A 15,175-nucleotide genomic window follows, 5' to 3' on the forward strand; every position below is an offset into this window, starting at 1 on the left:
CATGCCTGGAATCCTCCATGCAGAGAACACCCCACCCCCAAACCCAGGAGGCTGCTGCAGGGGACTGGCAGTTTCACTTGGACCTTGAGAGTCAGGGGGCCGATTTTCTCAACATTTCCAAAGGCTGGGACAGACAAATTGGCTGCTTAGGGGCCAGGAATCTGGGACAAGAGTCATTAGAGGAGATGGTTGTGGGGGGAGGGTGACCCATCCCAGATTAAGAGCCAGGCAAGGTGGCAGCCAGCCAACAGGGACATTATCTAGAAGAGGCCCTGGGGCAGGGCCTTGATGTCTTGAAGCATCAGAGAGGCCCACACAGGACCAACAGATTTTATTTTTCTGGGGGTGGAGACAATGATCACACGGGCAACTGGTATTCAGATTTCTGGAATATATGAAAAGAGTGGTATCTCAGTCACACCAAGCAGCTGGCAAGAGCCCTGTGGCCCCCAAATGGCTGGTGAGGTCACTGTAGGCAGGGTGCAGACAAATGGGATAGTACCATCATGAAGAAAAACCCACCAGACCATACTACCCTACAGGGCTGGGAGCCAGGCCAGGCCATAGCGCACAAGGTTCTGACTGTGTAGAGATCAGAACACTGTCTGAGGGAAGCCCAGGCAAGCTTGCTACAGCTCAGCTGCCCCTCCCAAGCCAATGCATCGTAAGGGTGGTCAGGGCCAAGGATGGGGACTGGTGGTATGTTGTTAAAGTGTGAGGGTCTTATTGTAAAGATAAGAAAGAGCTAGTATGGAGGCTTTGCCTGCCTGGCATCCCTGTGGTGGTGGTTTGAGCTGTACCCACCTCTGAAGCTGGGCCGTGGGAGTGGGAGGCTGAAGGTTAGTTACAGTTACTGAGGGACCCTTTCTGAATGTGCACTTTTTGCTGCTCCATGGGAGGAATGGAGCAAGAATCCCTTCTTCCTGGGCAGGGCAGGTACAGCTATGGAAACTAAGGCTGGAGAGGTAAACGGTAGCCCAGGGTCCTGTGCCCTGCTGGATGACATAGACAGTCGCTGAGGGAATGGCTAGCTAGTCATGCCTTTCCAGGCATTGTGGAGGATTTTGGGCCCCTGTTGAAGGTTGGAGGCTGGTGGGGAGCATTTGCTCCATCAGGACCAGACAAGTCACCTCACCCACCCCCTGCTCCTTCAGACCTGACCCTGCAACTGTTGGCCGTGAGGAGGAAGAGCGGCCTGCGGAGCCCCAGCCTGCAGCAGGCCCTGCGCAGCCGACTCCGACTGATGGAGAATGACAGCCGGGAAGTGGCCCGTGTGCTTGGAGTGAGTCAGCCCTCAGGGGCCTGGGGAGCAAGTGGGGACCCCTCCCACCAGGGCAAGGACAGAAGAGGATGAGTCTCTCGGAGGACAGTGAGGGACGGGGTGTGGCCCAGTGCCGGTCTGCTTAGGGGACTGTGTGTCACCATGATAGACTTGGTGCAGAGTGTCCTGGCCTGTGTGGAACCAGCTTCTTAGCTATTCACTGGAAACACTTAGATTATTGTCTTCAGTGAGCCGCTATATCAGATAACCGACACCAAGGCCCTAGTACAGCCTCCGGCTCTACAAACGGGTGCCTCTGGGCTGCTGGCTCCAGGGTTTGGGTCCTACCTGACAACTTACAGGTGTACAGGCAGTGGGTTTTAAACAAGAAGTAGCCTTATTTCTATTTATTTCTTTCTGTCAGGCAGATAACAGTAATGAGTTTTCGAAATGTAAGGGAATGAGTCCTCTCCAACCTTTGTCACCCCGAGCAGAGCGGTCCTGTAAATTCTCTCCAGGAGCACATGCCTGTTCTCTAATGGCTGGACCCATAATCTCATTATTCACTCCCTGTCTCTTCCTTTTAAGGAACTGTCAGCCAGGCTGCTGTCCATCCACAGTGACCAGGACCGGATCGTGGTGACATTTAAGACTTTTGAAGAAATCTGGAAGTTTTCCACCTATCATGCTCTTGGTAAGGCACTGCCTTCCCACAGTAGTAGGGTGTGGGCCCCCTCTTGGAGGACCTTGGCATCACATCACCTTAGACTCCAGGAAAAACAGAACCAAACACATGTGGGCCAGACTGAGAGATCAGAGCTTTGCTGCAGGATGTGGAGCTGAGCTCTGTGGCCCCTCCCTGCCTTTCTCTGAGGGAGGCTGGACTCTCGCACCCGACACACCCTGGTATGCCTGCTGTCTTGACCTTGGCCTACAGACTGTGAGCTACATACCGTCCAGGAATGTGGGCCAACATTTACTTAAGACTCATAAATTTACTTAAACCGTGAGATTTTTTTAGCTGGGTTGTGGTAGCACACCCTCTGATCCCAGCACTCAGGAGGGAGAGGCAGATGAGACTCTGAGTTCAAGGCCAGCCTGGGCTAAAGAGAGAGTTCCAGGATGGCCAGGGCTACACAGAGAAACATTAGAAAAACCAAACCAAACCAAAAGCCGTGAGATTTTAAGAAATTGATTGTGCGGTTGATTTCCAGTGTGGTTCGTGAGACTTTGTAGATGAGAACGACATGTTCACACCTGCGGCTGTGTCTCTGTGGAGGCCATTGGGTCACATTTCTTGGCACTCCAGACAGGCTGGGAGGAACCACCAGTAGTTGGTGTCGCTCAGTCTCATGAGTCAGCTTGTCCTTTGTCCGCTCTCTTGGCACCACTGGGGACTGTGCCATCCAGAAAAAACAATGCCCGCTTAGCCCCTGTCCTCAAAGTCCGCCCATATTTGTTGAAAATGAAAGGTTCTCTCTGTGTTTGCCCTGACTTAAGGGAGTGTAGCTGTGTCCCCCAGCTAAGCAGGACTTGCTGAAGGGATGTTCCCTGTGCAGGCGGTGACACCCAGCATCCCGCAAGGCCTGCTCGGGACTGATGGAAATGGTCATGGAAGGCACTGGCTATGACACTGGGACATGGGCGTCACAGAGTGCCCGCTAGGCTCTGCACCCTTGACATCTCTGAATCCCAAGGCACAGCAAGGACTGATGCTATAGTGGGTGTGTAGGTGTAACCCAAGCAGCCAGGACATATTAGGGTCATCTCCAGGTCAGAGGTTTGAGGTCTTGGGGTCCTCTGCCCCTCCTGGAGCCTGTTGGTGACAAGCCTGACCTTGCAGGCTTCACCCACCACTGCCTGGAGAACCTGCTGGTGGACCAGACCTTCTGGCTGCTGTCCCCCAGCGAGGAGGAGGAGACCGCCGTCCTCATGTATGTAAACAAGGACGCCTTGAAGCAGACGCACAAGAGCCTCCTCACTCAGGAAGGTATGCAGCAATGGTGACCCTGGTTAAATACATAGGGCTGGGGACACTGTGGGGGAGCAGGAGTGTCTGGGGTGGGAGGCACAGTGTAGCTTAAGATGTCCTATACACTGTCATTGGTTAAAAATGTTTATGGCTCCCCCAAAAGGTAAGATGTGAGGAGAAAGGTGAGAAAGGCTTTGTCTGCCATGCTCACTCTTGTCCCTGATTTGAGCTGTTGGCTTTATAGAGGAAGGGCCTTGAGTCCCCAGGAAGGACTGCTTTACCTCCTGGCCATGGGTGGACTCCCAGATGAGGCAAAGCTCCTTGGTAACCCTCCAAGCGCTAAGGAACATGGGAATCCCATGCCTATCTCTAAATAGTGCAGGTGGGGACTAAGGACCAGTGGGAGTCCTAGTCGTCCTCAACCTCAGTTGAAGTGAGGCTGGGACTTCCTTTGGGCCTCCAGACATGAGCATCCTGGGAAGAAGAGGGTGGAGTGGGCTCCCCCATGGGGCCCTGTCTCCTCACTGTGGGCCTCGGGGCTGGGGCTGGCAGCTTTCCTGTTTAACAGAGCCGCGACTATCCTGCTGGTCACCCCGATGACCATCTCTGTCCTTTCAAAGGGTCCTTCTTTGTTCTGTGTCCTGACCACCGTGTAAGAAGGACGATGGGACCCCAAGGTGCAGGAAAGGGCCCCCAGACCCTCAGACGGGCTTCGGGGGTCCCCTTGGGAGTGGCAGTCCTGGAAACAGACTCCTCGTCCCCTCCACCCAGCACGTCCTCCAAGGCGGAAGCAGCAGAGGCCGAACCAGAGCCCTTGACCCCGTTTCACCAGTAGGTACCAAGCTGGAATCTTTACCCTGAGGCCCTGGGTGGTGTGGGGCCTCACAGACCCTACTCCAGCTGTAGAAGTTGGGTGTTCAGAAAGACATATGAGGCAGGCAGAGGACAGAGCCCTCTGGGCCCTCCGGCTGCTGCCTGTAATGCGACTGGAAGTACAGTCAGGCATCCGTCTGCTTGGGGTAGCAATGGCGTCTCCTAGGCTAGACTGCCCAGGAGTTGAGGGGAGAGGTGAACGTAGCACATGCTACTTACCATGCACACTCTGGAGGGTCACCTTTGAGGCACAGACAGAAATCTGCATGAAGAAAGACTGAGGGAAGTAAAGCCAGAGGTCTTGAGGAGAGGGAACATGGGAACTCCCAGTCACTGCTGTGCAGGAAGTACAAGCTTGCTAGGAGCTTCCTGGGCACTGAAGCTAAAGGAGAAACTCCACCTCCTAGGTAACCATGCCTTTGAAGTAACAGTGTGGCTGGAGGGCTCTCCTTGGGGAAATGAAGGAGTTTCTCCCTGGAACACTCCCGATGCACTGGAGCTAATCGCAGTCCCATCAGGGGATACAGTGTGGTTTTCAGTGTAAGGTTCTCAACAGAAGAGGGCCTGCAGCAACAGTCAAGATTTCTGGAGAAGCTGGGTTCCAAGGCAGGGTCAGTCTGAACAGGCCACACAGCAGATGAGAATCCAGGAGACCCGGAGTTGAAATTCAGGCCTTTGCCTAGGCTGCAGGTCTTCACATTCTCTTGACCCTGTCTGCTCCAGGAGAGTGTCAGGGCAGGCGCTTTGGGGGTGGGATCTGCAGGGCTCATGGTAACAGGTGGCAGTATCCCCTAGGGTGAGGCACCCAGCTTAGGGGTAGCACTACACACAACAGCCTCAGAGCTACACACCTAGGCAGGTATGTTGAAGGAGGTGGTGGGATTCATGTGTGTCCCCAGGGGTTGTGGCTCCTAAGCAGTCTAGAGGATATACCTGTCCCTTGTCTGGGACTCTACAGCATAGATCTCTTCTCCATACTCCAGGTGGACTCTCAGGGTCCCATGGGATCCCATCGATGAATCCATGAGTGGACCTGGGACTCCTAATGCCCAGCTCATGAGTGAGTGTCAGACTTCCCGCCTTGGGGGAGAGGCAACTGAAGAAGGTGGCCAAGACCAGTATTCTGGGAATTTCTGCATTTGTCCTGAATGTCCCCTAAGCCAGAAGAGGAGCCTAGAATCCCTTCTACAATTCTCAGAATTACCTAAAGCTCAGAGAGGTTTGGGGCTCAAATAAATTGCCCAGCACCTGGGGAAATAGGCGGGGACTCTTCTCCCACCTCACAGACCCAGGAATGTAACATCTCAAGAGACCTCATTGAGACTGGTTCATTGGGAGACCCTAGGATTGGCTGGCTGGCTGGACTCTGGTAGTATCTATGGGGTAGGATGAAGGACGGGTGGGCTATCTGGCCCTGTCCTGGGCCTTCCCTGTGGGAAGCTGGTCCTGCAGCCTGCCCGGCAGCCCCTGGGGGCACAAAGGGAAGCAGTTTTCTTTGCCCCTTTGGAGCCAGCTGCTGTTGGGATGATCCTCGTGTCTGCTAAGTGTACAGAGAGGCCTGTGCGTGATGGGAGAGTCTAAGGTCTAAGCTGTCTGAGGCAGATATCTGTGCTTGGAGACTGGTGGCCCAGGGCAGTGATCACCAGGGTCTCAGCCTCAGTGGTCCATATGGTATGAAGATCAAAGTGCCCCTCTGAGGACCGCCAACCTCCAGTCAGGCATCATTTCACATTCCTCTGGCCATACAGTCAGAGACACCAGCGTGTGTCTGAGGCTCCCTCTGTGCCCACAGGGCCTCTGCTCTGACCACATAGCCTTCTTTCCGCAGGGTTTGGCCTGGCCTCTGCGATAGCTGACTTCCAGGGCTCAGGCCCCGAAGAGATGTCCTTCAGTGTTGGTGATGTCATCGAGATCATCGGTGCCCAGGTGCCTGGCCTGCCCTGGTGTGTGGGCCGGCACATGGCCTCTGGCCAGGTGGGCTTTGTGAGGACTGGCCTCGTCAGCATGCAGGGCCCGGCATCTGAGTGAGTGGCAGAGGCCCCTTTCCTGAACCCCACACTGCTCCTGCGGGGATCCTGCCACCCTCTGTTAGCCTCTCAGGAAGCACCAGGGTGCTGTCCTGGGCAGCTCCTTCTTCCCTCCTCCAGTGTGCCTGACTCAGCCCTTCCAGGGTGCCACCAGAGGGCACTGTGTGACTGTACAGTGTGCCTATCTGCAGTGTCAGTTCTACAGCTTTGGTGACAAGTGCCACAAGCTAGGTATAAAGCTAGCCTCCATGGTAGAGCCTGAGGCCGAGGTGAGCTGGGCTGTGGTGTGTGGAGCGCCCCTCCTGTTGAGCCTCACTCCCACTGGTTGGCTCCTCCCTGCCTTCTCCTGAATCCTTCACATTCCTGCTGGCTCCTCACCCTTGTCTGTCTCCTGTGAGACACTCGCTGTTCTATTGTGCATCCAGCCAGCTCCTAACTGCCTCAGCTTAGCTAGTCACAGCCACAGAAACCCAATTTCCAAAACCAGTGGCCTTCCAATTCCAGGGAGACAGGCATTTTGAAGGTTCTCTGTGTCTACCCTTCGATATAAAGTCCTACAAAGCTTCTGGACCTGGTGTTCACTGCCTCAGATCTCACTTGCCATCAGCACTCCGAGGCTAGCCGCTGGATAACTAACCTTCTCTTGGCTCTGAACAGATGTGGGTGACTGTTCACTGTTACTGGTTCTTTGGGGGCCCTGCCAGCCTATAATCCCATCTGTAATCACCAATCCCTGGCCCTGTTCTGTCCCCGAGAGAGGCCTGTCTGCACCTGCTCTAGGTGAGGGAACATGTAGGGGACTGCTCTGGTCATTTCTGGCCTAACTGTATACAGCCTTGAGCAATGGTGGGTGGGGAATGTTTGGGGAGTGGCCAATGAGTCTAGCTGGTGCTTCCCTTGGTCAGCTTATGGTTTTCTTCAAGACCTGAGCCAAGGAGGTATATGCAGAGAGCCCTGTTCTCTGCTCCTGTCCCCTCTGTAGCCATGCCTTCCTCAAACTGGACATGTTTCAGTGAGCTTGCTAGGGACTGGATGCCATAGGCAACTCTCAGATGCAGTCTCTAAGGCAGCTGCCATCACTGTGAATCCCCTCCCATCTGTCCCCTTCCCCCCCCCTGATTTAAAGCATCCCATCTGTCAATCAGAACAGGAGGATACTGACTGATCATACTTAGAGTAGCATTTCCTGGTACTCTATCAGAATGTTAGCATGCACTCACGATGGAGGCACAATCTTTCTGCACACCTTGTGGGACACCTCCATAGACTCTCTCTCAATTCAGCTCCAGTGACAGAATTCTGGGCTCTCCTTTTCTGTATTGTGCAGTGTCACATCATGGTGACCTCATTAACTCAGCTGTCTCTTGAGACAACAGTGTATCTTGTGTCTTGTGTCTCAAGGTCTCACATTACAGAGATGACACTACTCTATGAAGAATGTTTCCTCTATTACTGGGCCTTTTGACAGATGTGGGATCCTTGTGGCCTCAACAGTTCTGAACTTAACAGAACTGGGGTTAAGTTAACAGAACAGGGTTGGAAGAGCTTGGATCTGGTCCATTCTTCCCTGTCTCCACAGAGTGTTGGGGGTTGTTAACATCATCTTTCACAGCAAGGGACTGTACCCACTTCTCTGTCACTCCAATATTTCTGGTATCTCTCCTGCCCTGAACCTGGGAGCTTCCAGCTTGGTAACAGCCCAGTGGTTCCTCTCTTCTTCTGTCATGATGTGATCTCAAGACTTACAGAACAGGAAGGAAAACACAGCCACATCCCATCCCTTCCCTGCTGGTGGCTGAAGACAGTGTCTCTCCTTGGTTGCTTTCTCTTTTCTCTCTCCCTTCTGCTTGTCCTCAGGGCCTTTGAGGATAAGTTATGCAAGTAAAGACCCTTTGCCGCATCGCAGAAGTGCCTCTTGAAGCCAGGATCTCAAGGATAACCACAGGGCCAGTGTCAAAAACCAAGACACCTTGCTGTGGCCACCATGCTGTTCACAACCAAAGATGATTCCAGAAGACACGTCGTGCTCGCTGCGTTATCCGCTCCGCCCTAACAGCCTTCAGTCACCCTTTTCTGTCTTCTGTTTCTGAAGCAGTGGCTTGCTGGGTAGAGGCTGGAGGCTGCACTGTGGTTCCTCTGATGCATGTTAAAGTTCCACGGTGCCCTGCTAAGTTACTCCTCTGGGCAGAATTGCCTCCTCCCTCCATCTTCTTCCCTTTGTGCCTCTGTCTGACTTCATGACCACATGAGCCCTGTCCTTGTGTTGGGTACTTTGGGAAAGATGGTGGTTTCACAAGAGACAGTTCAAGTGGGGTTTGAGAATCTGCCTGGCATTCACCTTCCCAGAACCTTTATAATCTAAATATCTATATCTCTATGTATGTATGTATGTATGTATGTATGTATGTGTGTATGTATGTGTCTGTCTTTCTGTCTATCTATCTAGAGATGATTTTATTTCATGTGTACGAGTGTTTTGGCTGCATATATGTCTGTCTGTGCACACATGGGTACTTGATGCCTGTGGAGGACACACAAGGGTATCAAATCCCCTGGAACTGGTGTTGTAGATGGTTGTGCCTGGGAAACAGACTCAATTGTCTATGAGAGTAACAAGCACTCTTAACTTCTGAGCTCTTCCTGCAGCCCATTGACAGGCTTCCTTAGTCCTGGGCTAGGCAAAGGTCCCTCAAAGGCAGGTTTTGCTTATGTTTAGTGTCTTCATTGAGGTTGAATGGGGCCAGCAGTCTAATGAGGGAGAAGAACCAGGTCTTACTGTGAAATTTTGTCAAACTAGACAAGACCACAAGTTCAGCTATGAAGATAATTGGCTGCTGATAATGATCCCTGAATCCGCTACAGCTCCCAGGGGGCGTGTCCTCTGAGAGATAGGGGCAAGGGAATGCAATGGAACTAGCCACCTGGCTCACACAGGGGGAGACTCAGCTGGCCCGTGGCTCTGTTCCAAAGTCCTGGAATGACACTAAATTTGGTTAAGCAAAAGATGACCTTCTTGGCCAGACTCCATCTGCCCACCCACACTGGGCCTTCTCCTGGGTTTTGAGAGAATTAGTTCTTCTAAATAAGGTGTTTTGCATTTTTGCCTTCCTAGCCTGGAAAGTGCAATTTTCCTCAGTGAGGAAGAAAGGTCATTCTTCAGAAGCGAAGGCCATTTCTCAGACGAGGATGCCCGGAGACTCCTGAGCAGGACATCTGGCACAGATGTGTGCACCACATGCAGCCTGGGTAGGTACAGGAAGGGTGGCACCTCTGGTCTCTCTGTAAGCTATGGAGACAAGATTGTGCTGGCTAAGTCATTTTAACCTAGATTCTTCCAGGGGCAGATTTCTGGAAGAGCAGAAACTGGCATGAAGGGTGTGGTACAAATGTTTTGCAACTGGGTGGAGCCCAGTGGTCTGGTCAAGGCCACACGTGACTGTCAGACTCTGCCCCCCCTGCCCGAGCTAGGTTGATGTACTATTGCCTTAGACCCAAGAGGGTTGGACTCAGACTGGATGCTTCTGGCTCTTTCCAAGCTCCCTTTCCAACTATGCAGCCTCCCCCCCTTTCAGGCCATCCCCCAAAGAGGCATCGAAAGGCCCACCAGGGATCAGGGAAAGGCAAGACAAAAGTGTGTCCTCAGGGTCCAGTGCAGACAACCAGGCTCTGAATCCAAAGACATCAGGAATTGGTGACACAAGGAAGCAGTCCTGAGGCCATGGGTGTTGAAGGATCCTATGTCCTGTCACCAAGTACCAGATGCAGACACACTAGGCTCTCAGCTTCTGTGGACAGAGAAATGTGGGGCCCCATTGTGATCTGACAGCACCTGACCAGAACTGAGGCTGGCCCTTCCTCCTGTGCTGGTCAGACACACTTCTCCCAGACCCAGGCAGAACTTGCTCCCTGGCTGTTGGTTAGCCTGGGGCACTTGACCTCTAGAATTCCAGGACCCAGAACTTCCAAAGGTGGTACAATTCCTCTCCTGCTTGCCGTTGTAACGCATGTCTTCAGCTCTTTGCCTCAGTTGGTTGCTATGGCAATCCAGCAGGCAGTTAGTGCTCACTCAAGTAAGTGGGAATGAGGATCGAGTGCCGCCCTGGGGGAAGAGCAACTCAGGAAAGGAACTCAACCCAGTTTCTTCTGCTGCTTGCCGTCTGTGCTTGTGCTTTCCAGGAAGCTGACAAGGATCACAGGCACCCTCAGTAGGAGTGGTGGTGGGGCACCAGAGGTAGACGTGTGCTCCATCCTTGCCTGGAGACATTTGAGAACATGGGTTCTCTGGCTCTGGTCATCGTGGGTGCTAGTGACTGCAGAGCTTGCATTCTGCTGGCCACATGAGGCAGGACACGGGAACAGGTAGAGGAGTGACCATTTCCCTTTTCCCTTTCCTAGACTGGTTAGAAGAAGCTGAGGGTGAACAGCTGGAGCAAGGAGGTAGGTGCTGCCCTGCGGCTCAGGGCCTCTTCTCATGGTCTTGGGTGTGAACTCAGGATCACCAGGTGTGAACACAAGACCAGGGGTGTGGGGGAATGTGGGATGGGTGGCCTGGAGCTCTCCTATTATAATCGTCGGAGGCTTTGGGAACCCAAACCTCTTCTTCAGCAGGACCTCCCAAGAAGGCAGAGTCCCCTCCCCTGCTCCAGCTCACACTGCTGTGGGCTCCTTTTCAAGACAGATGTAACTACCCAGATTTCCCACAGTGGGCTTGATTATACTACTAGGGGAGCATAGCAGTTGGATTTAGGGTTACAGAGAGAGCCCCTTCCCCTAACTTAATCTTAGAGGTCCTTCCTTTTGGGGGGTCCATCCCAGAATATCCTTACCATCTTCCTCTGCAGCTATCTCCTTCCCCAGAGAGTCTAAACAGGGAATCTAGAAACTGAGCTCTGAGGGGCCTGGGATAATCCCCAGCAATGGACCCATCCCACCTAACTGGGATTCAAGAAAGACGGCTAGGAGGGGGCTGGCACTGCTGGCATGGGTGCAGTGAGGAGGGACAGATGAGACTGGAGCAGCTTTCTCCTGGGTGGCCCATCCTCTGCCCAGGTCCTGACAGAGGCCCTGGGGCTCCTCCATCTGTCCAGTCAGGAAGGCCTCTGTGACTGGGGATTTCTAGACCAATCCAATAGGCTGGGGTCTGTTGTAAGGCTTTACACAATAGTAAAAGACAGATTTTTTTTAAAAAAATTGGTCTCTGGCTGGCCTAAACATGCCATGTAGTGAGGGAAAGTCTTGAACACTTGATTTCCATTCTGCTTCCCACGTGCTGGGACTGTAAGTGTGTGCTACCACATCTGGCTTCAGATTGTCTGAATCATGCATGTAAGTTTTAAAGATTTATTTTTATTTTATATGTATGTTTGTCTGCGTGTGCGTATCTGCATGACCTGTGTGCGCATTGTCTATGGAGGCCAGAAAAGGGCATTGGATCTGCAGTGGAGCTGGCTGTGGGCTGCTGTGAGCAGGGAACCAAGCCCGTGTCCTCTGGAAGAGCGCATCTTAATGTTCACATTTGAGAGCACAGAGGCTGTTTAATCTCAGTGAAGAATTAATCCCAGATCCTTTGTTCATTCATTTCCTTCCAAATAACTCCATGTTAGTTATGTGTTGTCCCAGTAGGAAATACATGTCTGCTTACTCTGCCCCCACAGAGGAGTGTGGCTTTGGGTCTATTAGCAGGCAGAGGTAAATTATGCTCAATGGCTAATCTATAAACTGTCCCTGGGATTATTCCCCAAGGACACTACTACCACTTTCTCATGATATGGCTGAAGTCAATGACCACAACATCCCTGTCATCATTGTCATTAGTTTTGTCTGCCTTCATTTCGTGTGTGTGTGTGTGTGTGTGTGTGTGTGACTGAACCCAAGACATGTGCATGTTAGGTACTCTTTCTGTCACTGAGCTATGCTCCCCATATGTCTGGTTTCCATAGAGACCAGACACACCACACAGGTTACGCAGATAGACATGACACTTAACTTTGTCTGTTTTATGTGGCCGCCTTTGAGCCCATGTTGACTAGTTGTGCCAACTGGCTGTTGGTGATTTCCTGGCTTCTAGAGTCTGAGGGGCCTGCAGAGTCACACACCTGTGGTTGGACTGTGGGTCAGATGGTTTTCAGTCCTTTCTAGGAAGAAAGCGTCTGCAAGTCACCCCTCTGCTCTAACACTCCGGGTCTCTAAAAACGCTGGGCAGGAAGGTTAACAAGAGGAACCAGGACTGACCGATCCAGGCTCTAGTGTTCTGGAATCAGAAAGTATCATCCAGAAAGTGGGGAAGCAGGGACATGCAGCTAGTGGAACCGTGACTGGGGGACAGTGGTGGTGGGGGACACCACACAGGTCACATAGGGACTCAGGGCCACAACTGATCCAACCTGGCCTTCTGTGACTTCTAGAAATGTCTCTGCCTCGCCTGAACCCAGAACCACATGAGACTCTGCACATGGTAAAGACCATTTTAGAAAAGTGCAAGGCCTGCCCTGACCACCCCGAAGACCCTGTGTCCTGGAGCCTTGGAGCTGTGTCCAGCAGAGTGAGTTCACCGGACCTCGAGGAGCCCCCCTTCTGCCTGGATCCTGAGGATGACTGGACAGACCCTGAGCCTCTGGACTCACTGCTGCAGGTCCTGAACGGCCCTGGCTATGAGGCCCACTTTCGGAGCCTGTACGATATCTCACTTCCCTGGCTGAGCACTGCCCTCTCTGACATTGATGATGAAGAAGAGCTGGCTGAACGCTTGGCACAGGCCCGAGGAGTGGCCAAGAAAGTCGATTTGGGCATGGCCCTGGCAAGGCTCTGCCTCCTGCTGGGGCGGCTGTGTGCCCGAAAGCTCAAACTTTCCCAGGCCCGGGTGTACTTTGAAGAGGCACTGGGCGCCCTAGAGGGAAGTTTTGGGGACCTCTCCCTGGTGGCGGCAGTGTATTCCAGCCTGGCCACTGTGTATCTGAAGCAGAAGAATGCGGAGAAGTGTGTGCAGGTGGCACCCAAAGCCGCAGCGCTGCTCCTGGGGACACCTGGTCACTCCTGCAATACAGACGCCGAAGTCCTGAAGTACGCACTGCGCAGGGCCATCTGTGGCCTCAGCCCGCAGGCCGAGGCCAGGGCCTGCTTTCTGCTGGCCAGACACTGCACCCACCTCAAACAGCCTGAGGAGGCACTGCCCTACTTGGAAAGACTGCTTCGCCTCAACAGGGATGTGGGGACCCCGCAGGCCTCCTGGCCTGAAGACTGTTACCTGCTCCTAGCAGATATCTATGGCCGGAAATGCCTGCCCCACCTGGCGCTGAGCTGCCTCAGGGTGTCCTCACTGTGGACTAGGCGCTCTCTGGCTGGCTCCTTGAGGAGTGTGGACCTGGTTCTCCAGAATGTTCCTGGGCCAAACAGTCAAAGGAAGACAGGTCATAGCCTTCCCTCTCAGATTGCTTACTACCTCAGACAGGCATTGGCCTCTCTGGCTCCAGGCATGGGACAGGCACTGCGCGGGCCGCTCTATGCCAGCCTGGCTCAACTGTACAGTCACCACCAGCAGCACAGCCAGGCCATTGCTTTCATGTCTCAGGCTGCAGAAGCTGACACTGCAGCTGGGGTTCACCCCGTCGTGGATCGCTTGGTGGCGCTCGCCTGGCTGCACATGCTTTGTGGGAAAAGCATAGAAGCCATGGACATCCTGAAATGCGTCTCAGATGCAGCCGTGGCCGACAAGGACCAGGAATGTGTTATGATGAACATGGTGGCCATGGCCCTGAAGAGGATGGGCAGGACCCGGCAGGCTGCAGAAGGCTACTTCCGAGCTCTGCACATGGCCTACAGCCAGGGCCACTCGCAGAGCCAGGCAGTGGTCCTGGCTAACTTTGGGGCCCTGTGCCTGCAAGCTGGTGCACGCAGCTTGGCCCAGCACTACCTGCGCGAGGCTGTGAGGCTCTTCTCCCAGCTGCCCAGCGGAGTGTGTGGCCGGGACTTTACCCAGGTGCTCCTGTGGTTGGGCCAACTGTGCACCCGCCGAGCCCTCCCCCAGCAGGCCAAGTGCTACTATGAGTGGGCCTTTCTGGTGGCCGTGGAGACGGATCATCTGGAGAGTAAGTACTGGCCTTATTCCTCCTCGACACCTCCTCCTGGGGTCTGCATGGGTCATTCCAGCTTCTGAGAAATCATCTTAGAACACTGAGGTGGGAGGCAGAGGACGGAGACTGTCCACTGAGTAGTGGAAACCTGGAGATGTTTGCCACCACCTTTGAGGCAGACTTCTTCTACCTCTTCCTGTGCTGGGCCAGACATGGGGGGCGTGCTGTGAATACCGTACTGCAGGACAGTGGTTCTCAACCTGTGGGTCACGACCCCTTGGGGGGGGCAAATCAAAGACCATTGCTGAACAGATATTTACAACTCACAACAGTAGCAGAATACAGTTACAGAAACAGCAACAAAAATACTTTTGTGGTTAGGGGTCACCAAAACATGAGGAAGTATATTAAAAGGCCAAAGCGTTAGGAAGGTTGAGAACCACTGTCCTAAGGACTCCACAATCCCTCCCTCCTGCCCCATACTGAGGTAGAGGTTATCCTAGACATAACTCTGAGACTTGGGGCTGCACTGAGCTAACACAGCCTGGGGTTCTGTGAGCTGGACCTCCAGTTCTGTCTTCTGCAGCCCTGGCCACCTCACATGGCCTCTTCATTAGAAGTCACCAGGCTTCAGAGCAGAGCATATTCACCCACAAGGACCTTATACAGGTGTAATCCAGGCTCCACCCACAGGTGGAATCACATTCTTCCTAGGGCCAAGAGCTGGACAGGAGACAGATGGCTGGGTCAGAACAGCCCCCACAGAGGGTTGTCCTTGTGCTCATAGACAGCTCTACGCCAGCCTGTGGCTTGGGGACACTTCTTTGACTAAAGGTCTGAGGGAAGGTTAGCCAAATAGGGAGTGCCGGAGGAACTGAGGACGGAGTTGCTGAACCCATGCACTTCACAGTGTTGAATGGTAAGCGTCAGCGGGGAGCGGGGAGGGGGTTAGCATCATGAGGAACCCTAGCCT

The 15,175-nt window shown here is 53.4% G+C and overlaps 1 protein-coding gene across 1 annotated transcript in view; it reads left to right on the forward strand.

Moving 5' to 3' along the window:
* The window catches only part of Sh3tc1 (SH3 domain and tetratricopeptide repeats 1), a 31,942-nt gene that overhangs the window by 7,781 nt on the left and 8,986 nt on the right, over positions 1-15,175 (forward strand). Inside the window, exons 3-11 of the mRNA XM_052198732.1 lie at positions 1,155-1,282; positions 1,850-1,955; positions 3,105-3,251; positions 3,854-4,064; positions 5,090-5,166; positions 5,935-6,130; positions 9,246-9,379; positions 10,529-10,570; positions 12,538-14,217. Coding sequence (XP_052054692.1) covers positions 1,155-1,282; positions 1,850-1,955; positions 3,105-3,251; positions 3,854-4,064; positions 5,090-5,166; positions 5,935-6,130; positions 9,246-9,379; positions 10,529-10,570; positions 12,538-14,217 — 2,721 coding nt within the window. The remainder of the gene's footprint in view (positions 1-1,154; positions 1,283-1,849; positions 1,956-3,104; positions 3,252-3,853; positions 4,065-5,089; positions 5,167-5,934; positions 6,131-9,245; positions 9,380-10,528; positions 10,571-12,537; positions 14,218-15,175) is intronic.

Source organism: Apodemus sylvaticus, chromosome 11 (assembly GCF_947179515.1).
Source record: "Apodemus sylvaticus chromosome 11, mApoSyl1.1, whole genome shotgun sequence".
NCBI lineage: Eukaryota > Metazoa > Chordata > Mammalia > Rodentia > Muridae > Apodemus > Apodemus sylvaticus.